This window comes from Notamacropus eugenii, chromosome 4, assembly GCF_028372415.1.
Source record: "Notamacropus eugenii isolate mMacEug1 chromosome 4, mMacEug1.pri_v2, whole genome shotgun sequence".
Classification (NCBI taxonomy): domain Eukaryota; kingdom Metazoa; phylum Chordata; class Mammalia; order Diprotodontia; family Macropodidae; genus Notamacropus; species Notamacropus eugenii.
In genome coordinates, this window is record NC_092875.1 from 37,274,416 (window position 1) to 37,298,331 (window position 23,916).

General features: G+C 45.9%; 1 protein-coding gene across 2 annotated transcripts in view; it reads left to right on the top strand.

The window, feature by feature from the left end:
- The window catches only part of BCL7A (BAF chromatin remodeling complex subunit BCL7A), a 42,785-nt gene extending 22,671 nt beyond the window's left edge, over window positions 1-20,114 (top strand). For both annotated transcript variants that reach the window (XM_072600553.1, XM_072600554.1), the window contains exons 3-6: window positions 4,112-4,208; window positions 6,793-6,960; window positions 17,886-18,007; window positions 19,680-20,114. In XM_072600553.1, coding sequence (XP_072456654.1) covers window positions 4,112-4,208; window positions 6,793-6,960; window positions 17,886-18,007; window positions 19,680-19,751 — 459 coding nt within the window. In that variant the 3' untranslated portion in view covers window positions 19,752-20,114. The remainder of the gene's footprint in view (window positions 1-4,111; window positions 4,209-6,792; window positions 6,961-17,885; window positions 18,008-19,679) is intronic.
- Window positions 20,115-23,916: the final 3,802 nt, after the last annotated feature.

Sequence of the window (23,916 nt, forward strand, 5' to 3'; positions counted from 1 at the left end):
AACTTACAATCTTATGGAAGTGAATGGTGAAAACTAAAAGTAAATTAATTAATTATTTTTTAATAAATAATGAAAATAAGAAGCTCATTGAGAGCCCCTGCAGCCCAGCTGAACAGAGAAGGAATGAGATCTGACCTGTGTGTGTGATCACTCTACGTATATGGCTTTGATTTCAATACACATACTGTAGTTTGGAGGCTTTTTTTTTTTGTCAGCCAGTCAATAATTATTAAACACCTCCTGTGTGCCAGATACTGTGGTAATCAGCACTGGGGGAACAGAAAAAGGCAAAGAAAAAGATAACCCCTGGCCTCAGGGATCTCATAACCTAGTATAGAAGTCAACAGGTGACAAATATGTATGAACAAACTGTGTACAAGATAAATAGGAAACAATTAAGGGAAAGCACCAGAATTAAGAGGGCTGCTTCCTATATGAGATGAAATTTTAGTTGGGACTTAAAAGAAGCCAGGAGACAGATTAGGAGGGAGAACATTCCAGGCATGGGAATGACCCAAGCCCAGAGATGGAGCATCTTGTTTCTGTACCAGCTGGAAAATCCATGTCACCAGATCAGAGCACATGGTGGAGCAAGGTATCAGCAGATGGAAAGGGAGGAGAGCCAGTTGGAGATCCTGGATTGGAGATCATCAGAGATTGGGGCAGGGTAGGCAGATTTGAGAATTATCAGCATTGATAGAGCTGGTAGTTACATCAATGGGAGCTGATGAGATCACCAAATGAGAGAAGAGGGCTAAGGACCAAACCCTGAGGGATGTGTGTGGTTAGAGGGGGTGATCTGAAAGAGCATCCAACAAAGAAGACATAGAAGGAGCTGTCATGTAGTTAGGAGGAGAACCAGGAGAGTGGGGTGTGTAGCAAACCTAGAGAGAAGAGAGTATGCAGGGGGAGAGAGCGCTCAACAGTAGAGGTCAAGGAGAATGAGAATTCGGAAAAGGCCATTGGATTTGGCAAATATGAGATCATTCATAACTTTGGAGAGAGCAGTTTCAATGGAATGATAAGGTCAGAAGCAGGATTCTGAGGGGTTAAAATGAGAGTGGAGGAGAGAAAGTGGAATTTGACCACAAAGAGCAGGGTGATAGAATGCTAGAGAGAATGGAAGGTTTTTGTGGATGGAGGACACATGGGCATATTTGTAGATCATAGGGAAAGAGCCAGTAGAGAGAGAGAAGGAGATTAGTGGAGATGATTGAAGGAGCAGGGTGTTGTAGGAGATGCGATGGATTGGGATGACTTGAGCAGGTAGAGGGAGATATGCCTTGGTGAGGAGTAGGATCACTTCTCTGTGAAGCTGGGGTGAAAGCATAGAAAGACTGAAGGAGGTGAGGAAGAAGGAGCATTTTTTTCCTATAAAATATGAAGCAAGGTTCTCCACTGAGAGGGGGGATGTAGGAGAAACCATGAGAGGTTTGGAAGAGCAGCTGTGGAGAATGAGTTGATAAGGGAGGTAGGGTAGGATTGCCTTGTGGTGGTGAGAGCCCAGTTGAGGTCATGTAACATATTTTGTAGTAGACCCAGGCAGAATGGCTGTGGGAAAGTGTTATTGAACAACACTTTCTGAAGGTGGTTCAAGGCTAGGGTTTGGCTGGATGTAAGGAGCGATATGATAAGGGATCTAGAGACTAAGAAGACACTGTAGAGTTGAGCTCATTCAGCAAGGGGTCAAGATGGCAGAAAGGAGGAGAGTGTGATTATTGCAGGGGCAATGATCTTTTAGAGAACTGTGGGGATCCAGGGGATTGGAGGTCACAATGTGGACAAAAGAATTGGGTTGGTATTAGAAGGCTGATGGAGAGTTGGAATGCTAATAGATGATGATCAGATAAAGGATGTAATAGGGCAATTGGCAATATAATCAAAGGGCTAGGGATTCTAGAGAGGCCAGTATAGAGTTGAATTCATTCATCCAGGAGTCAAGATGGAGAGAAGAGGAAAGAGTAGCTAGTGGGACATGGCCTGGGAGAGAACTGAGGGACCAGTGGTGCCGATGAAGAATACGTTTGTGTAAGAGAGGGCAGAGAGAGAGAGAGAGGTGGAAAACCAATAGCTTATGGTCAGAGAAGGGGATTTTGGAATTCTTGAACAGGGAGATGATTGTGAGAAATGGCAAATTCCAAGAATGTGGCCATCCTTGTGTGTGTTGAGGTGGGGTTGAGGAGAAAGTCGTGGGAAATGAATACACGGAGAAAGTGGGTGGGTAATGGGCTCAAGAGAATCCCTTTGTATTTTGAAGTATGAGGACAAGAGTTGGGAAGGAGAGAAAGATTGTGAGCCAGGTAACAAACCCATTGAGGAAGGGGAGTGATGGGGGTGGGAGGGTCTGTAGACAGTGGCTACCAGGGTTTTGATGGACTGAAAGATAGGAAAAACAGGGAACCTCCAAGGAGGAGAGGTTACTGAGTGGGGGCGGGGGGAGGTAGCAGGAGAACCCTGGAAATGGCAGTTTTCCAGCTCCCTGTCTTGACCGGTGAGCTGGGGGGAATGAGGGAAGGGGCAGCCGTTATTGGAAAGGATGGCCAGGGAGATTGGGTCGTCAGAGGGGATCCAGATTTTTTTTTAATTAATTTTTAGTTTTCAACTTTCACTTTTATAAGATTTTGAGTCCTAAATTTTTCCCCCTTCCCCAAGACAGCATGCAGTCTGGTATGGGGATCTAGTGAACCTAGGTGTGTGAGTCTCATCTCTGACACTTTGGTTGTATGACCTTGGACAAGTCATTGAGAACTCTCCAAAACTATAGGTAATAATCATAATCCCTAGCATTTCCATAGTGCTTTAAGATTTGCAACATTCTTTACAAATGGTATTTTAACCTCACTATAGTCCTGACAGGTAGGTGCTATTATTATATCCACTTTACGTAAGAAGAAACTAAGGCTGGCAAGAGTTAAGTGACTTGCCCAAGGTCACACAGCTATTCGTTGTCAGGTAGGATTTGAACCCAGAACTCTTGACACCAGGTTCATCGATCTATCCACTGCCTTACCTAACCTCCTAGGAAGAGAGGAAAGAAGGCAGGGAGAAAGAAAAGAAAAATGAGGGAAGCAGGATTGAAAGGGAAGAAGGATGGATGTGGATGGATGGATGGATGGATGGATGGATGGATGGATGGATGGATGGATGGATGGATGGGTGGGTGGATGGATGGATGGATGGATGGATGGATGGATGGATGGGTGGATGGGTGGATGGGTGGATGGATGGGTGGCTGGACAGATGGATGATCAGATTACTATGTGTCAGGCACTGTACTACACAGGAGGAGCTTGTCTCTCTTGCTGAAGGGTGAAGTCCTGGGTCCAGTCTCTGCTGCTTCGTTGCATGTAGTCATGGGGTTAGGAGTATCCAAGATGGTGACATCTCTTAAGAAGGCCATTTCTAAATGGGTCAGTGTTGTGTCTGGAAGATTACGGGTGACTGTTTTCCCCACTTCCGTGCTAATACAGTGGATTTGTTGAATTTTCAAGGACATTGTGTGGCTTGTATTTGTAGTCGAGAACCTTGCAGTCTGCTGGTTTCTGAAGATTCGTGGGCTTCTGGCTAGTCTAATAATTCTTGTTGCTTTCCTTTTCTCCAGTCGTGGAGAGAGCGCTCCCCTCCTCTTCCTGCTCCCCAGGCCTGCCCCCTCACCTGCAGACCTGCCTCATTCCCTTCCAGCAGGTCGAGAATGTGGAGATTCTGCATTCCTTGTCCCTCATCCTGACCAAGTCTGAACTTGCTCTAGACAGACAGGAGAGTGAGTGGCTTTCTGTCAGTGAAGGAAAGCAGAAGTCCCCAGAACGTGTGGATCCCTTTCTCAGGCAGCAGCCGGTTCATTGCCATAAGTAATGCTTGGACCCCTCTGACAACACTCAGTCTCTCTCTTTGGAGGGGATGGAGATGGACTGATTTTTAGCATCACATTTGGGGGTGGGGAAGAAGGAGAGGGACTCAGAGTAAGGTCTCCAATGAAACACGTTCCAGTTGAAAATAATGAAACCTCTCCAAAGAAATTCTGGAATGCTCTATCTTTCCCCATCCCCAGGGGTGTCCCTCACACAGTCTTCACAGAGTTCGGTGATTCGGTCTCTTTTTGTTTTTCCTTTAGAAAAATAAAAGCAAGAAGAAGGGAAAAGATGAGAAGTGTGGGTCCGAGGTGACCACCCCAGAGAACAGTTCATCCCCAGGAATGATGGACATGCACGGTGAGCCAGCTCCTCAGGCTTTGTCACATTCCATACAGCAGAGGGGTGGGAGGCTGGGCAAGGCCTAGGGTGGACTGGAAGGGAAGGGGGAGACAGAACGTTCCTGAGCCAGTGACACTGAGTCAGACCCACCTGGACCCTGCCCAAAGCAGAGTGGTTATAGACCTCCTACCTCCCAGGCAATTAACTTCAAAGGATCATAGACTTCGTTGTCTTATTTATAATAGTTATAATAATACGTATATTTAATACATAATAATTATAACTCTGTTTGTCATAGAGTGTCTTAAATTTTGCAAAGAATCTTATAGATATCCCAGTTTGTCCACATGATAGCCTTGGAAGGGAGGTGCTTTGACAACCCTGGGTGATAGGTGCTAATTATCATCCCCATATTCCAATTAAGGAAACTGAGACAGACAGTGGTGAAGTGACTTGCCCACACAGCTAGTAAGTGTCTGAGGCTGGGTTTAAACTCGTGTCTTTCAGACCCCAGGTCCAGTGCTCTATCCACTGGGCTGTCTCATTTAGAGCTGGAAAGGGCCATAGAAGTCATTGAGTGCCAACACCATTTTACAGATGAGTAAACTGAGGCCCATAGAGTTTAAGTGACTTCTCCAGGGTGGCCCAGCTAGTTAATCTTGACCCCACCCCACCCCTTGCAAGAGAGTGTCTGAGGAGCCCTGCTATACTGGGGATAGGAGGGTGTCTTCAGAAGCCTTTTAATGAGTGTGGCTTGGCAAAATCTGTGTATAATCCTTTCCTCCATTTGTATGGAGAACCAGAAAGGGCCTCATCAGAGTGCCATGATTCTCATCACAGGATTGGCCATTGGAAAACCCAGGTTCCAATCTCACCTCTGCCATTTGCCAGCCTCTGGGCAAGTCAATTTCTCTGGGTCCACGTTTCCCCCAGTTCAAGTTTGGGCAGCTTGGTATGGAATGGAGGCAACCTCAGTGTCAGGGAAGCATCTTTCTGACCCCTGATAGCTGTTCCTCCGGGTCAGTCACTTCTCTCAGGTCTTCAGTCTCCTCATGTGTAAAATGAAGGAAGTGGACTCAGTGACTTACTTATATGGTTCCTTCTAGCTCAGAATCTCAAGAAGTGACTGGGCCAAACTCAAAACAGTTGGAAATGTAAGAGGTGTAATTGGAACCCAGAGCCAGCCACAGGTCATACTAGTTGGTCCCTAGGGCCCCTTCAAGCCCTTAACCCTTTGATACTAAATTTTCCTCTTGAGGTTTTCTTTGAAGTCTGACCTTGAAAATCCTTTGGGGGTTGGGGGGGTGGTGGGGCGGAAGGTCACTTGATTTCTTGGTAAAATCAGCTGAGTAGCCTGGGTTATAGGCCCTACCTACAGCCTTCTCAACCAGGGAACATCCAGATTTACAAGTAAATTGGGGAGGGGGGCATTATTTATTTTAGGGAAGTACTAGCAGCTGGCTTCTTTTCCTTAATGAGCTCCCAGCTGTGCTCCTACAATGGGGTTCCATTTCAAAGAGTTGTGTTTATAGGCAGTTTTTCAGAAAGTAGGCTCTGTCGTAAAGCCATGTCCATCTGTCCTCCTGGGAGGGTTTCCATTACAGCATGGGGTTTGGGATGCATGTTCCTGTGGGGGGGAGGGGGGTGTATGTGTCTCACACCCCGGATAAGTCGCCTCACCTGCTGGGCCTCAGCTAAGATGAATTCTAGCTCTTCAATCTTAACGTATCCTTTGATGCTTACGGGTCCCACATAGAGATAACTTGGGGAAGGGACAGTCCTGAATTAGAAAATCTTTCCCTGCCCCATACACAGCTGGCCTTTTTAGAGTCCAAAATCCGCCAAAGTGGGTAAAGAGCTGGACTTTGAGCCAGGAAGACCTGAGTTCAAATTCAGCTTCGGATGCTGTGTGACCCCGGGTGAATCGTGTCACTTCCATCTGACTCAATTTACTTATCCATAAAACAGGGTAATTATAACCTTACCGCCTAGGGTTGTTGAAGGAAGAAACGAGATCTTTGTAAAGTACTGTGCAAGCCATTATAGTTCTTGTGGGTGGGAGACGTTGTGCGGTACTTGAAGACAAAGATGTTTGGGTCCAAATCTCAGCTCTGCCTGGGAGACTTTGGTCAAGTCACTGCTTGGTCTTCCCTGGGCCTCAGTTTCCTCTCGATCTCCTTCACAATAAGAAGGTAAGACTAGATGACCTCTAAAATCCCTCCCAGATCTTAAATCTATGATGCTGTGAGTTTCAGTGATCAGAAAGATTTCAGATTCTAGAATGACAAAGAGCAGGGGGTTGGAGGACTCCCCAGCGCACCTCCTTGTAGTGTCCAGAGCCCAGTAGTGTATGGCTTTTCTGAAGCACCCCCTCTTCCCCAGGTGAAGACAGGGACCTCCCTGGTCATGGCATAGGTCAAAACAAAGGAAGAAAAGTGGCTGGGTGAGTGGGTACATGACAGGAAGCCTTGGGGAGACGCTGTCTTCCTAACTGGGCTCCTTGGCTCTCAGCAGGCATGAGGGCGGGACAGCAGGTGTCATGGGTGATTCTGGTTTTGCTCCAAGGGTCTTTTTCATCCTCCCCTTCTTCCCCTCGGCCCAGATGACAACAGTAACCAGAGCTCCATAGCAGATGCATCACCGATTAAGCAGGAGAACAGCAGCAACTCCAGTCCAGTGCCAGAACCGAACTCGGCAGCACAAGGGGACGGCCCTGAAGCGAAGTCCGACGAGGTCCATGCAGAGACTAAGGAGCAAGCTGGGTCAGAAGGTAGATGCCTTGCGCTCCCTCGCGCTCCCCCGCACTCCCCCACTCATCCTTCCCCTCTCTTGTCAGAATTGTCTTATCCTTGGGGTGGATTTCAGGTCAGCTTGGACCAGGATGGCAGCTGTGTAGTATGTCCTCACGACAGGCTGAAATGCAGCTGTGGGGTGGGCTGGGCAGGGAGGGCCTGTGGGGCAGATTTCACCTGCATTACATCCCAAAGGAGTGACATGATTTTATTTTTCCTAGTGGAGCCGTAGCAGTGGTTACCGAAGTTACCAGGGAGCTCCGTGCCAAAACATGGGATGCTTGTTCTCCTTCTGAAATGTCTGTTGTGAACAGACTTCTGCCTTTGGACTGTTGGAAGGGCTCTGGTCCTGTCCCTGAGGGCCTGCAGAGGGCTTGGGTTTACTGCATGCATTGGGCAGTAACCACGTTGGCTGCGTTCAGTTCTAGTGGCTTTTAGCTGGCCTTGCATTCTGCCTGGTCATGAATTAAACTTGCCTGGAGCAGGCCTAATTCGTTGGTCAGGAGGAGATTTTGCACAGTCCAGTTGGAATTCTGAGGTTGTGGAGTGATTCCAAAAAGACTAGTGATGTCATTGCCAAAATTATTTCTTTTTAAAAAACAAATTAAATTGCAAATGCCTCTGAGAGTATTTCATGATTTAGCAGGCAGAGGATGGGAAGTCGATGTGATCTGATTTGGGACTGGCTTGAGTGGGGAGGAGGTGGCCAGTGTGCTGTGCCCTTTGGATGTATTTTCAGGCCAGGTGGGCAAGGCCTTTAGCAAGGTAAGCGAGAGTATGCATAGTAACAGAGGCACCTCCAGCTTTCTCTCCTGTGCTCCAGCAAAGACCTAAAGCAACCTCAGACAGAATGAGGATTGAGGAGAGCGGCGAGAAGCTACAGGGAGCCCCTTCATCTAGCCCTAGGCTGCACAAAAGGCAGCTGGAAGTCTGTGGGCAATGAGAAAGGGGTCCCACCAGAAAAGCCAGTTCCAGGTCCAGCAGGTAAACAAGTTTGAAGTCTGCCAGCACAAATCAGAGCCCTGCCAGGGGCACCTGAAACCTGGGGGCAGAAAGAACCGAGTGCTCAGACAAGGAAACTCCAGTGAAGTCAGAAACACAATGAGCTCTGACCCAGGAGGCAAGCCAGGAGCCAGTAGCAGCCAGGCAAACATGTCTGGGTGGGGGAGGGGTTGGAGACCCAAGAGGACCCTGAAGACGGCTGTGATCTTAGTGCAGACACACCCTTTGAGGCAGAAGTCGACAGCTGGACCCCAGGACCCCCATGGGGTGACCAAACATCCCATCTGGGAGTGCCAGAGGGAGCATACCCTGACCCTGGCACAAACACTCAGTTCAGGTACTGAGGCTAGAGATGGGATTAAGTAGAAGAATCATCAAATCCTTTGAAGAACTATTAGGGATCCAGTAGACAAACCTAGAAGAAGAAGTAAGCCTCAGAGTTTTAAAAAAATGATTCCACCACAAAGAAGAAGCTGGATGAATGAATAACTGGATGAAATGAAGTGAGGGCTAAAAAGTGAATTTAGAAGTAAGAAATAAGAGTTGTAGAGGAAAGAATGGGAAATAAAATAAACAGCTTAGAACAGATGGTAGAAAACTTATCTAAGTAGTAGACTCCCTGAAAATTTAGAATGAAGCAAACAGAACTCACTGATGCCATAAAACAACAAGAAATATTAGAACATTAAGTAGGAGAATGAGTAAAGTATCTGTTGTTAAAGACATTTAACCTGGAAAACTTTGACCAGGCCAATGAGGAATAATTAAAGAACTCTCAGGTTCCTAGAAAACTTAATTAACACCGCCCCCCTCCCCAAACCATATTTCAGTACGTGATAAATGAAAACTTTCCAGATCTGTTAGAACCAGAGGGCAAAGTAAAAATTGAAAGAATCCACAGGTCGCCTCCTGAAAACGAGTAAAATGAGTTGCAACAGGTTGTCATGGAAACATCTTTGAATATGTGACTATGGGCATTCATTTCCTCAGTTTTGAAATGGGTATAATAATGCTAGCCAAATGGAGCTTGTGAATGGCTGGAGTTGACAGGTTTGAAGTGAACATAATCTGAGCCTCATAGGTTTTAGGAGAGGAGAGAGGAAGGAAAAAAGAAAGGACAGAGGGAGAGAATTGAAAGAAAGGCTGGAAGGAAGGAAGAAAATATTAAGTTTTCCATAATATGGCATTTATATAGTGCCTACTATGTGCCTGGCACGATGCCAGGCTCAGAGATTCTCACAACAACTGTGGGGGTTAGGTGTTGTTTTTATCCCTGTTTTACAGTAGAGGAAACCGAGGCATCCAGAGGTTTAAGTGACTTGCCCAGTGGGGTCATACAGAGCTAGTTGAACTTGGATGTTCCCAACTCCAGGCCCAGCACTACATCCACTGTCAGCTGCCTCGCTGTGTGCCAGCTTCTGTATTAAGCTCAGAGCATGGTAGACACATGAGCTGCTGCTGTTGTCAGCATCACCATGGAGTGGGGCACTGGCGCCCAGGTGTCTGAGAGAGGCCTCCTAGACATCCCCCAGTCTTGTATAACTTCACAGGGCCTCAGTTTCCTCAGCTGTAAAACAGGACCTTCACTCCCACACTTGTCATGAGGAATGGATAAGTTAATGTTCGTAAAGTGCTTAGCATAGTGCCCAGCCATCTCACAGCGTCCTGCATCCTGAAACAACTTGGAAGTTCACTGCTTTTTTAAGGGGGTAGGGCAGGAATGAAGATTGCAGGCAGAAACAGTTGTATTTGAGTCTCCTCCTGCCTCTTTGGGTGGGTGTTCCTGGCTGGGCTGCCCCTTGGGATCAAGTTGCCGATGACAGGATCAGCAGCTCTCATCCCTAGCAGCCTCTTCTGGAGGCTTTCTCACCCTTCTCAAAAGAGGAACGATGATGGGTCAGTGAGCAGAGGGAGAGAGAGCCATAGGCGCCTGAGCAAACCCAGGCCAGGAGCCAGGTATGGCTTTTCTGCCCAGGTGCCTCCCTGTATCCTGATTTCTTTTAGGTCATGGCCTAATTTCTTTCAAGATCTGGGCTCTTTTTATTTGTCATGAGGTGTTGGAGAGACAAACCACTTATGGTAAAATAGAACAAGTACTTGGTTTGAATCTGCCTCATTTCTCTTTCTACCTGGGTGACCTTGGGCAATTCCCAGGAGGCCTCCGTTTCCTCCTCTGGAAAATGAGGAATTTAGGCGTTGAACTCACTGGTCCAACAGAACCAGATTAAAACCCAATTGGGAAGTGTTTAGCAGAAATAAAAATAGAGCAAAACACAGAACCGTAGTAGGGCTTGGACCTCAGACCTTCTGACTGCCTATATCCACTGAGTCACACTGCCTCTCTGTAAGAATTACTGTCATTCACCAAGATGGGTGTGAAAGCAGGCTGGGGCCTTTTCAGGCCACCTGTATAGCATCCCCTCACCACAGAGCAGCCCAGTGGTCATATGTTGACCTTGCCTCAAGCTTGTTTGCCGGTGAGTTTGGTAAATGACATAATGTCCATGTACCCAAGTACTAAATTTAGGTTTCAGGAAAATATTCCAGAATCAGGCCAATGAAGCTGAAAGGAGAGGCTACTGATGAGCAGGTGGCAGCTGAGGCTCCACTGAACCTTTCTGGATGCTGGGCCCCAAGCCTTGAAGCGTCATCTTGGGATCCAGGGGGTCCCTTCTGCAGGAGAGAGCTTTAAAATCTGGATTGGACCACCTGGCTTCCTGTTTCATTAGGGCCATTCTTTCTCTTTCCTCACCTCAGGTGAGTGCCCACTATGGGATAAAAGTAGGGACTCAGATCTTGTTTCTTTTCAAAAAAATTTTTTAAATCTGAACTTAATGAACAGGGCATTTCTGTCTACACAGCAGAACACAGAAAGTGTATTTTATATGAAACTATTCTCCCCATTTCACACTGTTGGTCAAAAATATTTGCTGAGCAGCTACTACATGCCAGGCTAAAACTCTGGGGATAGAAAGAAAGGCTTGAGACTGTCCCTGCCCTCAAGGACCTTACAATCTAACGAGAGAGACAGTGTACAGTGGACTACATCCAAGCAAGCTATAGACAGGGCAAATTGGAGATAATCCACAGAGAGAAGGCACTGAGATGAAGAGGATTTGGGAAAGGCTTCTTGCAGAAGGTGGGAATTTAGCAGGGATTTGAAGGAATATGAAGAGGGAGAACATTCTAGGCATAGGAGACAGCTAGTTAAAAAAACCTAAGCCAAGAAACTGAGTGTCTTGTTTGTGGGACAGCTAGGAGGCCAGTGTGACCAAAGTATAAGGGTTAGAGTGTCAGGTGTGAGGAGAGTGGAAAGGTTAGGAGGGCACTGGGTAGTGAAAGCTTTGAATACCAAGCCAGAGGATTTTATGTTGGATCCTGGAGGTGATAGGGAGTCATTGGAGTTTATGGAGGACATGGTCAGACCTCAGCTTTAGTAAGGTCAATTTGACAGCTGAATGGAGGATCGATTAGTGTAGGGAGATATATAGCAGGAAGGTCCACCAGCAGGTTATTGCAATTATTCAGGCATAAAGAGATGAGGGTCCGGACCAGTGGGTAAGTATGTCACTTTCAAGTAAGTTACTTTCAAAACTATCTATGCTTCTTTCTGAGAGAAGATGATCCTTTAAGAATCCTTCTATGCATTTTTGTTGGAGTTTTTTTAAATTAAATTTTTCTTTAATGAATGAAAATCCATTTTTTCTTTCTTCTCTCCCTCCCACCCCCCCACGGAAAAACAAAGACAAATCGTTGTAACAAGTATACATGGTCAAGTAGAACAAATTCCTACATTTGCCTTGTCTAAAACTTCATTCCTCGTTCTGTACCTGCAGTTAATCCCCTCTCCAGGGGGAACATGTAGCATGCTCTGTCATCACTGGCCTCTGAAATCCTTTATGTGCATTTAAAAACGTGTTTCAGTGGCCCTCCTTTTTTCACATCACTCTTGCTAATTCCCTCCCTCCCTCGATTAAAAACAAGGGAGGAGAAAAGTTCTTCATTACAAATAAGTGACATTGTCAAGGAAAATGAATCCACCCAGTAGCCATGGCCAGAAGTGTCTGGATCTTTCCTAGATCCTTTTTCTAACATAAATAGACACAGAGAGCTTCCTTTCCAGCCTCTCCTTCCTCTCCCTAGAGATGTCCCTCAAAAGTGAGCAGATGGAACCCAACTGTGTGTTGGGCAGGGGAATAGCTCAGGTAACTCAGCAGCCGGAACAGAGAAGCCACACCAAGAGGGGAAGACAGACTTCCTGTCTTTCTTGGTGGACCCAGATCTGGGAAGCCAATGATTATCAGCCTGCTAAATATGTTAAACCCTTGACCAAGAATCACCACCTGTTTGGTAAGAATTGCCCCCATGTGAAAAAGCCCCTCCATCCCACGAAGTTGGGCAGGAATGCTTTGTTTTAATATTAACCTGGAGAGCCTGGGGCACTGTTGAATGGAAGGACACTCTAAAGCATTTAGGTGGAAGACAGGGACTGGGGAAAGAGGTCAGACTTAGGAAATCCAAGACGCATAAAGGAAGCGCCACCCCCAGATGGCAGAGTAACATCAAATAATGATAAGCTGTACACCCAGTGTAGAGTTAAAAAGGTTTTACTGGTGCCTTTTGTACTACCCTCCACCCTCTCATACCTTCCCTAGAAACAAAGAAAAATAGGCAAAACCAACTGCTACTGGCTCCACATGACAGCGTGTGCTGCGTTCTGGACCTGTACTGCCTCACCTCTCCACCTCGAAATGGGTAGATGTGCTTCATTGATAGGGATTCTTAACCTCCTTTGTGTTGTGGACAGTCTGGTGAAATCTGTAGACCCCTTTTCAGAATAATGTTAATTAAGATGAAAAAATAAAATACAGAATTGTAAGGAAAAGCATTGATACTGAGAGAATTATGTAAATTTTTTTCCTTTTTAGTATGAGTCCCCAAAATCTCACCGCAGAACCATTGTTCTAGAGAGATCAAAACCTTTTGCTACAGTTTCAGCAAATACTTATGGAGCATCTGCTGTGTGCAGAGTAACATGCTGAACACCAGGGAGAAGGAAAATACAAAGTTTAGGTAGAATGAGGGTTAAGGAAAAAATTGCTGACTTTGGAGTCAGAGGGTCTGTGTTCAAATGCAGCCTCTGATGCTTAACTGGTGTAACACTGACCAAGTCCCTTCTTCCATGAACCTCAGTTTCCTCATCTGTAAAACAAGAGACTCAGACTCAGGTCTGCCATCCCTTATGTTTCCATGACTGCTCAGACACTCAGTGGCCCCCGAAGTCCCTTCCTACTTCAGATCCATGTCCTATAGCTAACAGTCTGGTAGGGGAGAGGAGGAGATAAGACATACACCTAGATAAACTATGATCCGTAACATGACATATTATGTTTCATGGAGAGTTTCAGGAAGGCCCAAAGTGCTTTGTATAGACCTCCTTGGGTGGATTTACAGGACATAGACAAGATGCCCAGGATGGGCCAGCATGAATGGGTTGTGATCTGCCAGAACTGAGAACCCCATCAGTGAGATCACAACTCATGGACATGTCAAAGAAATTCCCTTAGAAAGTTACAAAAGCCAAGTGCTATCAGAGGACAGAAGGGGGTATTGTTACTAACCAGAGGTGGATCCTGGAAGGCTTCCTGTAAGAGGTGTTTAAGGCAGGAATTCACCAAGGAAAGAAGAAATTTCACCACAGTGCAGTAAGGGGAATCAGATTAAACTGTACACACCAGTACAGCAGTATTTTATAAATGGGAAAAAAACCAAATGCTGCCTAATTATAAAGACCGAGCTTGGACTCAGAAAACAGAACATGCCTCTTCGTTCTTTGCAAAGCTGGGAGCTTGGAATATTGGATATGCTGGCAAACTCCTTTGATTAGTTTTGCTGAATTGTTGGGGTTTTTTACTTTTTGTTTATCCTTGGTGGCAAGGTTTGGTCCTCTGGGTATGAGGGAAGGCTTACATAAATTCAGAGATGGAGACATACCATTAAAAATGTTTTCAGTTGGTCGACAAACATTAAAATGGCACTTTCTATGTGCCAAAGAAAGGGAAAACTCATCTGTGCCCCAAGAGACTTTTACTAAGTGCTGGGGATACTGAAAATAAATAGGTACCCCTAGAGAATAGATGGAAATAATCTGAGGAGAGTTCCTCCTGCAGAGGGTGGGATGTGATGGCAGCCAAAAGAGGCCAGGAGAGGAGTGGTCTGACAGCCAGTTCCAAGGCCCAGGCCCTGGAGAAGGCGAGGTATAGGGGAGAGTCCAGTGTTGCTGACTCAAAGGACGCGGGTGGGAGTAAAGACTAGAGAGGCAGAAGGAGCCAGGGTGTAAAGAGGTGGGGTTTTTTTGTTTGTTTGTTTTTTAACAAGAGGGCCCTCAAATGACAAGGAAGAGTGAGTAAAAACCAGGACCCAGAGACCCACTGATTCAGCCCTCTGACCCTATAGAAGGCCCCCAACAAAGCTGCCATAGGTGTGAACCCCAAAACTTGGCATGTGCTAAGCAAGCAGGGGACATGAGTACAGGTTGTCTGACCAGCCAATCGCTTATTCCAAGAGAGATTGATGGAGTGACCCTTAAAACTAGCTCTTAATCACCACACACATGCTGATAGGGAGATGCCAGCAAACTTTTAAGATGAACCGGTAGTTCTCAGTCACTTACTTGCCTCTGGCACTGGCCTCATCTGCCAAGGAGGCCTGGCCCTTGTACTAGCCTGGAGCAACCTGGACAGCTGCTAATGCATGAGGCTATTTATGCATGTGATGTGGAGGATAGAGCTCAGGATAGGAGAGCTGGGTGCAAATCCATCCTAGACATTTGTTATCGCTGTGACCCTGGACAAGATAACTTCACCTTCCTAAGTATCAGTAAAAAAGAAGAAAATCTGTAAAATGGGAGGATTTATATCTGTAGTCTCCACATCTGAGGGTGATGGTGAGATTCAAGTGAAGTAACAGAAAGATTTCTAAACTTCATTTTTTCAAGCAGTTAAGTGACTTGGTATAAAGGTTTTTTTTTATACTTGGGTAAAACTCTTAAGGACCTCTTCTCAATAATTTTTTTAAATGCGTAAAATAAAATGCCTAAAATTACAAAGGGACGATTTTCCAAGCATTTTTTAAATTGTTCATCAACTCCTGATACCATAGTGGATAGAGCCCTGGACTCGTAGTTAGGAAGACCCAAGTCCAAATCCTGCCTCAGATACTTATTAGCTAGTGACTTTGGACAGGTCACTTTATTTTTCTCGGCCTCAGTTTCCTCATTTGTAAAATGGGGGTAATGAGCACCTAGCTTCCAGGGTTGTTCTGGGGATCAAATGGGATCATTTGTATATCTCTGTACATACACATTTCTATTGTTTTGCAAACCATAAAATGCTGCGTACATGCCAGCATAGTTAATCTTATTGGCGAACTTTGAAGTGCTGCATTAATAGAATCAGAATCTGGGTATTTGATTTATCCTGGAAGAACAGGACCAGTATAGCCATGATCCTTTCTAGAGGCCAGTCTTAGGTAGTTGATACTCCTAGGAATTAAGCCATGCCTTTAGTCAAGTGGTGACAAGGACAGAGAGGCCAGGATCGGCCAGATGTCCAGTCATGACTTCTCTGTGTTGGCTTGTCCCTGGGCTGACTCTAGGGTCAGGAATCAGCAGGGTGTGGTCAGCGACCCAAGGGAGATGAGGGCCCAGCTCAGTCCAGGGGACACTTGTTGGTGCCCTACTGTGTGCAGGGTGCTGTGCTAGATGTCACAGGATACAAAGATCAACAAGGCCACCTTGTTCACTGCTGTGTAGAATCTTTTAATTGGCCCCAGGGAAACAGATTGTGCCCTGTTTTTATAAGAGCTGCTTAACCTACAGGGACAAAGACTTTCTTCCTCTAGCTTTGCCCTTGACTTTGTCTGTGAGACCTTGCTCAAGTGATGGTTCCTTGCAGGGCCCCAACTTCTTCATCTGTGTAGTAAGGGGGTTGGATGGAATTATCCTTGAAGTCTCTCCCAGCTCTGACATCCCCTGTTCTGAGACCCCTCCCAGCCCTAATATCCTATTTCTAATTCAGCATTCTTTGGTCTAGTCTTTAAAAGGGAAAAAAGATATAGAATGATTTTCCCTGGCTGCCTTTGGAGGGGAACTGAGGCATTTAAATCAGTCTGGTAGGGTGAAGAGGCTTTGCCCATTTCTTTCACTAGACTCTCCTGAGTAGAAATCGAGGCTGGGCCATAACCTCTGTGTCCACTAGATGGTGCTAGACTCAAGCCACTGGAGAAGGGCTCCGGGTTGGGAAAAGGCGCGTGGCTCCGGGTTGAACTAAACTAGCCTTTGTTCCTGACTTTGTGACATGGGTCACTAGGCCCTCAGAGAAAGAACAGACATTTACCAGCGCTGCCCAGCAGGCACAGCTGGAGAGGTCAGCCAGCTGGGGCCCAGCTGTGTGTCCTAGTTGCTGGTAACCCTTGCAGCTGTTTGGCTTTCCCAGCCTACAGGAGCCCCCAGCAAGGGAAAGAGAAGCCTCCAGAGCCTTGATGGATTGGGCTGCCCTTGGACTGCTGGGTCTGCCTCCTGCTTCTTGACTTGGAGGCGGTAGGCTTTAGTGCAGAATGATACATCTATTTTCAGACAGGGTCAGTGTATTGATTTGGTTTTGCTTGATGACCCTAGTTTGTGATAAGAGAGGGGAGTTCCCTTGGGATTAAGGGAGTCCCAATTGGAAAATAACAGCTATGTATGAAAAAAAAAGAACATCAAGGAAGCTTTTCAAAAGGGAAAAAAAAAGGGACCAAAAAATTGTGGTCTGTGCATCCCATGGCATCTTATTATGGTTCCAGAAGTGACAAGTGTGAACAATTCAGTGAAGACTTAGGAATGAATGAAAAAGGAAATAAGCAGCAGCATGATGATTACCACCATGTAAATAAGAAAGGTAGCCAGGTAGCTCCATGGATAGTGCTCAGGGTCTGAGTTCAAATTCAGCCGCAGACACCAGCTGTGTGACTTGCCCTCATTTGCCTTGATCTCAGGGGAAGGAAATAGCACACCACTCTAGCATCTTTGTCAAGAAAACATGATGATGGTCCATGGGAACAGCAACTACTAAAAAGAACCAAAACATGAAACTAAGCAAAATAATAATAGCAGAGTTAGCCCTAGTAGACAAGTAGGTGATTCAGTGCATAGAGTTGGGGGCATAGGGTCAGAGAGACCTAGGTTCAAGTCCTGCCTCAGACTCTTACTAGCTGTGTAACCCTGGGCAAGCCACTTAACTGGCATGCCTCTCTGTAAATTGGAACAATAGTAGCACCAGATTATTGTGAGAATCTAAAGAGATAACATGTCAAGCTTTGGAAACCTAAAAGCTCTGTAAAAATGCTGCGTATTACTGTGGATAAAAAGAGCTATGAAAGTGTACCTCTGTCCCTACGCTGGAGAGGTGGGGGGGGTCCATGGTTTTTTTTAAGTACCTACTATGTGCCACATACTGTGCTAAGCACTTGACAAACATCTCATTTGAGATACGTGTGTGTGCGCGTGTGTGTAAGTGCTAGTTAGCTTTGTGGAACTGAGACGTTGAGTTTTGGTTTTTTTTTTTATCATTCTTTACTATCAGGGTTAATTCTTCTAGTGAGGTGGAGGATCATTTGGCCATAGGGGCCTCGGAGTGCAGACAGGTGATTCGTGTTGACTTCTTCCTGACTGCTTACTCTGAACCAAAGAAGCCAAGGCCTCTCATGGATGTTCCTCCAGAACCGGAGAAAAGCCTCCCCGTCTTATAGATGACTGGATGGAAGGTGTTGGCTTCCCAAACAGACTTTGGACATTGTTACGCTATGGATCCTCTTCCCATGTGTTTGACAATGGCCACTGTCTTTTCTTTGTCTCCTTCAGATACTTCTGATGAGCAGAATTCACAGTCCTCAATGGAAAATTCAATGAACAGTTCAGAGAAAGTCGAAATGCCACCCTCTGGGGACAACGATATAACCACAGAAGCATCAAATAACTCTCAGGTACTCACCTCTAGACCAGGAAGGGCAGACAAGTTTCCCAGTGGGTCTTTTGTTTGGAGGAGAGGAGGGAGGCTGGCACATTAAAGAGGCATTATTCAGGTTGATTTTTATCAGTATTTTACGTCAAAGGGGCCCCAGTGCTAAGTCAAACACTTCAGTAGGTCTTTTATTTGTCTTTTTTTTTCTTTTTCCCTTTGTACTTTGGTCTGAAATATGAAGAAGCGGTCTCTCATCAGGTGGCACAATGAGTAGAGTGCTGGGCCTGGAGTCAGGAAGACCTGAGTTCAAATTCAGTCTCAGACCCTTACTAGCTATGTGACCAGACAAGTCAGTTGGCCTCAGTTTCCTCATTTGTGAAATGAAGATAATAGCACCTTCCTCCCAGCATTATTGTTGTTGAATTAATATTTGTAAAACACTTTTGCAAACCTTAAACTATTGTTAGTAATGTTGATAGAATTATCATTCCTCTGGGTCCAGTGAACCCAAACCTCCTCCACTAGAACTGGTCAAAAGCAAGAGTTCTCAGGGCTGAGGCCCAGGTGAAGTGATTTACCCAAGATTAAACAGATAACAAAACAGAATCAGGACTAGGGTGGGGGTGGAAATAGTGGGGAAAGGGGATTTTGGTTTTCCCAAAAGAAAATAATTTTTGAAGCCCTTGAAAACTACATACCACCAAGCTTCTCTTCCAGTGATTCCTTGTGGCCTGGAGGCAGGTCTGGTTCCTTCAGAGCAGTGTCCCCAGAGAAAGCACAAGCTTTGAGGCTGGATACCTTACTGTGTATTAAAGAGTTGGGGTACAACCCTTCCGTGTATCTCTTTTACAGGAACTTTAGCCTAGCTGATTTGGTTTGGTAATTTTTTTTCATGTTTCGAGTTTTTTAGTGATGTGAAAAAAAGTTTTAGGTAGATTGCCCAAATCAGAACATTTAATTACATTGAAATGAGCATTGTACTTGATTCCTACTATGTAAAGCAAATCTGAATATTTTGTGTCCCAGAGGACAGGCCAGGGATTTTGCAAGGTCCAGCCTCAGTAGGTTTGAAGAGTCACAGGCTAACAGACTCAGACAAGAGTCCTTGGTTGGAGACCATCTAAGTCCAATCATCTCATTTTACAGAAGAGGAAACTGAGGGTTAGGATAGTGAAGGGACTTGCCCATGTAGTAAGCATCATAGATCGTATTCAAACCTAGGTTCCTTCAGAACCCTTACACAAAGCTCTCGTAACAACCCTGGGAAGTAGGTGCTATTATTATCCCCACTTTACAACAGACGTTAAGTGATTTGCTCAAGGTCACACAGCTAGTAAATGTCTGCCTAGGTTTTGGGTTTTTTTTTAGCTACTTCCACTCACAAAAACCATCTGATATGCTGAGGGTTGAAGAAAAGAACTACAGTTTACGATTAAGCATCCAGCTCCTTAAAGTATACAAAAAGAACCCACCATGCCAGTGTGTTTCAGCCAGGACATGATCCTACTATTTCTGTCAATCAGTCTTCCAAATTTAGCCCTTTTTAGAAAACCTAGCTCAATCCCCTCCTTGCACAGAGGCCATTGGAGACAACTGAGGAGCATTCTCACCCACCCTTCCCCGTCTAACCTGAATATCTCATTTTAACCTCATCCCTTTTTTCTTTCTTTCCTTTTGCCCTGCTGTCCTTTCAGGATTCGGAAGGAGCACCACCTTCTAAAAAGATGAAACTAGAGGCTTCCCACCAAAACTCCGACGAGATTTAGACACGGAAGTAGATTTTTCCCATCCCGTTTTTACCGAAGGTACACCGGCGGGGGCTTCATCCTAGAACACCCTGACCTACGCAGCTTCTCATGGATGAGAACAGAACTCCTAACTTTTTAAAGTTTACTGAGCAAAAAAAAAAAAGAAAAAAAATTCCAAGGAGACCTAGGAAGGTGTGACTTCTCTCAGACACTGAAAAAAATACAACATGGAACACTGTTTTATTTTATTTTATTTTTTTTCCTGTGAAAGCAAACGGTCAGAAGTTCTAAGTTACTGTCTTTGGCAAGGATGGAATCAACAACTCAGGAGGGTCTAATGCACTGTTTCTTTTAAAAAAAAAAAGGTCCCGGTTACATTTGCGTTGCTGCTGTATCTTTTCATTTCTCATTTAACCGTGTAAGATATTTAAGGATGGTACAGGTCAGTTAATTGCTTTTTTCTTGCTTGTTCCAGCAATTCCATCTGCTTTGTTTTTGTGCCTTGTGTCCCTGAGAACAGCTCTCGAGGTCTGCTTTTCCCCCTCTCCCAATCCCACCCCCGGTTGCTTGTCTTCATTTTTTGCCAAGTGCCCTCTTGTTCCTAGGCTGCTGCCAGCTCATTTGTGATCCCTGCCCCTTCCCTGCCCTACCCCTACCTCGAGAAGAGCAGAGATGGAGGAAACCTTGGAGAAGCCCGAGGAGTCTGGGGCTGTATGCACATGTTTGGGGTCTGGCCCATCTAGCCCTGAGCTCCAGGCCCTGGCTCCTTGAGGTCTTCACCTGAGACTGATGGGAATTTTCCCTTGGGGTCGTGGGGCAGGGGTGGGGGAAAGGGAGGCCCACCACAGGCTCTCCCAAAGTGGCCTCCTTCTGTTCCCCCAGAGGAGGGGTTCCTGGCTGGGGATGCTGTAATAATTCCCCAGTTTGCTGCTCTTTTTAAATCTCTCTCTCTCTGGGAAGCTGAGCTCCATCCTGGGGGACACCCCCTCCACCCCCTTTCTACTGGCCATAGCCTTGGGACCAGGTTAATGATTGTGCAAACTCCTCCTTTAGACTTGTCCCAGCGCTTCCGATCCTCACTGGCCCTGAAATGCATCTCTCAGATCTCCAAAGTGGAAAATGGCATGATTTTTTAAAATTGATATATTCTTTGCAGGCTCTGTATCAAAGTCTGAGGCTGGGGTGGGGGGTGGGTGGGATGGGGAGAGGCCAGGATGAGCTGGTGCTGACCTCACCTTTCATAGGACTTGGGTTTTCGAATCCAAAGTCACATGCTCTGTCCTCTGCCTCCCCGCAGCCTTCACCCTTCCATTCTGCCAGAGCCAAATCCCCCCCTTTTCTGTTTATTCCTTCTGGCCCAGCAGAAAGGGCGTCCTTCAGACAGGTAATGCCTCTCCTCCAGAAATGGGTTCTGCATGGAGGAGGTGCAAACCTTTGCACCCTGTTGGGAGAACAGTGGTAGCAATGGTCCTTGCTCACCTGCCTTGGTACAGGTGACTTTTGTTCAAATGCAGGTGCCCCTTCTCTGGGTATGGTCCCTTGGGGAGATGGTCCGGCCTACTGGCTCATGTAGAATAGAAGCCTGTTGTTCAGTTGTGGACTTGGGAATCCCCTCCTCTTTAGGCAATGTTCTCAGCCTTCTCTCTTGCAGCCTTTCTCTGGTTGTGGATTCTCTCTGGACGTCTGTCCCCTTTACTCCAGTGACACCTCCGCCATGCTGACCGCCATCAACCTCGAGCGTCTCCAGGCTTGGTTTTCTATGACTTTTCAAGGGGGTCTGGCTTTTCTTTTTTAAATAAGTCTATTCCTGCACTTCGAGAAAAAACAAGTGTAAAAAAGAAAAAAAAAAGTTCCTGCATTTCAAATACCTCATGCAAAATTTCTCCTTAAATAAAGGGAAAACAACTCAATCTTGAATTTTGAGTTAGTGATGCTCAAAGAGTAGCTCTCTTTTTAAAACTTAAAAAACAAACAGATCCTTGTATCCATGAATTTTTCTCCCCTGGGCAGTCATTCATGCTGTGAGAACTGTGCATTGCAATGTCTAAAACAAGAAGGAAGTAACCTTGATCCCCCTTTCACTTTGGGAGGTGAAAGGCTTTATCTGCAAACCCTAGGATGACCTATGATTACAGCTCATCTCAATTTAGATGAAATGAAGGTGCATTTAGAGTTTTCTTTCCTTTTCTTTTGGGAGACCAGAGGTTCCGGTACAGACAGCCAGAGGAAATGGTGGTGGTTTGTTTTTTTAAAGAAAGGACCCAGAGTTCATTGGGGTTGTTCACATCTCTTCAGCATCATCCCTTCTTGGACTGGACCGATGGAGCGATGGAGCGAGGACGAAACGCTGAGACCGTCGCTAGTCTTTCTCTGAAGTGCCTGAAAGTAGGAATGGATCCGCTGCCACGCTTGGGGAAAAGGGGGTCTTGTAGGACCCTGGCGGTCAGAAGGGCGCTGTGAAAGACATGGGCAAACACAGGCTGGCCTGCCCTGGGCTTGATGGTGACTGAAAGTTCTTCTGCTGACCACATTTTAGAAATAGTGCAAAAATCCAGATGTGCTTCCTGGGCGGAGCTCACGGTCCTCACTGACCACACCACCCCATCGCCACCCACGGCCACCGCCATCACCCGTCATATAGGAGCCTGCGGCTTGAGCTGAGGGCAGGGAGATAGACCCAGAAGCCTTCCGCAGAGACAGAACACTTGGCCAAACTGGCCCCTTCCACTCCCAGGATGAACTTGAACTTGTTCCTTTGGGTGGGGGCCTGTTTTGAGTCAGGGACACGCAGCAACACATTCCAAATAGTGCTGGCACTTCATGAAACCAACAACCATCAATGACCCTCAGGGCAGTTAGGGTCTCTCTTTTCTGGGTGGTGACCTCCTTTCATAAAAGTGTAATGGTTTGGAATGTTTGTTATCTCTAAGGACCTGTTAGAAGGTGTAAAGAATTTTTTTCAATACCGAATTGGTTTTTTTTGGTTCATTTCCCCCCCTTCTCATGACTTTTTTTTTCTGGTGTGTTGTATAGAGGTATGATTTTTTTTTCACTTATTTATTCCATCAGTAGATATGGTTTGTACAATGTACAATGACTCCCATTTAAAAAATAAAAGGAAAAAAATTAAAATATGAATGCCACATTCTTGTTGTCTTGTTTTTGTTGAGTCAGAGGCACAGAAATTCTTGAGTGACTTCCAAGAGCTCAGGTGGAAACCCGCCTCCATCTTAGTCTTGGAAGCGTAGTAGCCCAGGTCTGAGAACAATAAAATACCCTGCTGAAGGTCAGACAGCTAGGTAAATGTCAGAAGCCAGATTTCAGCTAGGTCTTCCTGACTCCAAATCCAGCATTCTGTCAGTGAGGCATCATTTATTAAGGGCCTCCTATATGCCTGACACTGGGGACAAAGACACGGGCAGCCCTGCCCTCAAGGAGCTCATAGGCTATAGGTGAGAGAGCACGCATGTAAATGATATTGCTCAAGACTTATGCAGAGTAGATACTTGGAAGCCCATCTTCGAGGGGAGGAGTTGTAGGCGTCCTGAAGGAGGTAGGAGTTCAGCCGAATCTCACAAGAAGCCAATAGTCAGAGATAAGGCAGTAAAGAGTACCAGGCATGGGGTGTAGCCAATCCATTGGAGTCAGGAGATGGGTTGTCACATCTGAGAAGGAGCTGGACCCTATTAAGTAATGAGAAATCCATCTTCAGGCAAATCTCAGGGGGTACCCCAAGTTGGTATCAGGCCTTTGGCCCCAAGGACCAAGCATCAGTCAGGTAAGTCCTAGAGGGATATGTATATGCAAACAGGTTTTTTGAATATGTTGGAACTTATATTGTAAAACCATGTTGTACATGTATGCTACTGTCACTGGCATGATGATGACCTTGCAAGATGAGGAAATGTAAACAGTATGAGGGACAGCTGGGGGCACCATATGGCACAGGGCATCAGGCCTGGAGTCAGGAAGACTCAGCCTCCTGAGTTCAAATCTGGTCTCAGACACTTACTTGTTGTGTGACCCTGGACAAGTCACCTAATTCTGCCTCAATTTCCTCATCTGTAAGGAGGAAATAGCAAACCACTCCAGTATCTTTGCCAAGAAAACCCCAAATGGGGTCACAAAGAGTTGGATACGACTGAAACAACTGAACAATAATGCAGGCCATGTGGAATATTAA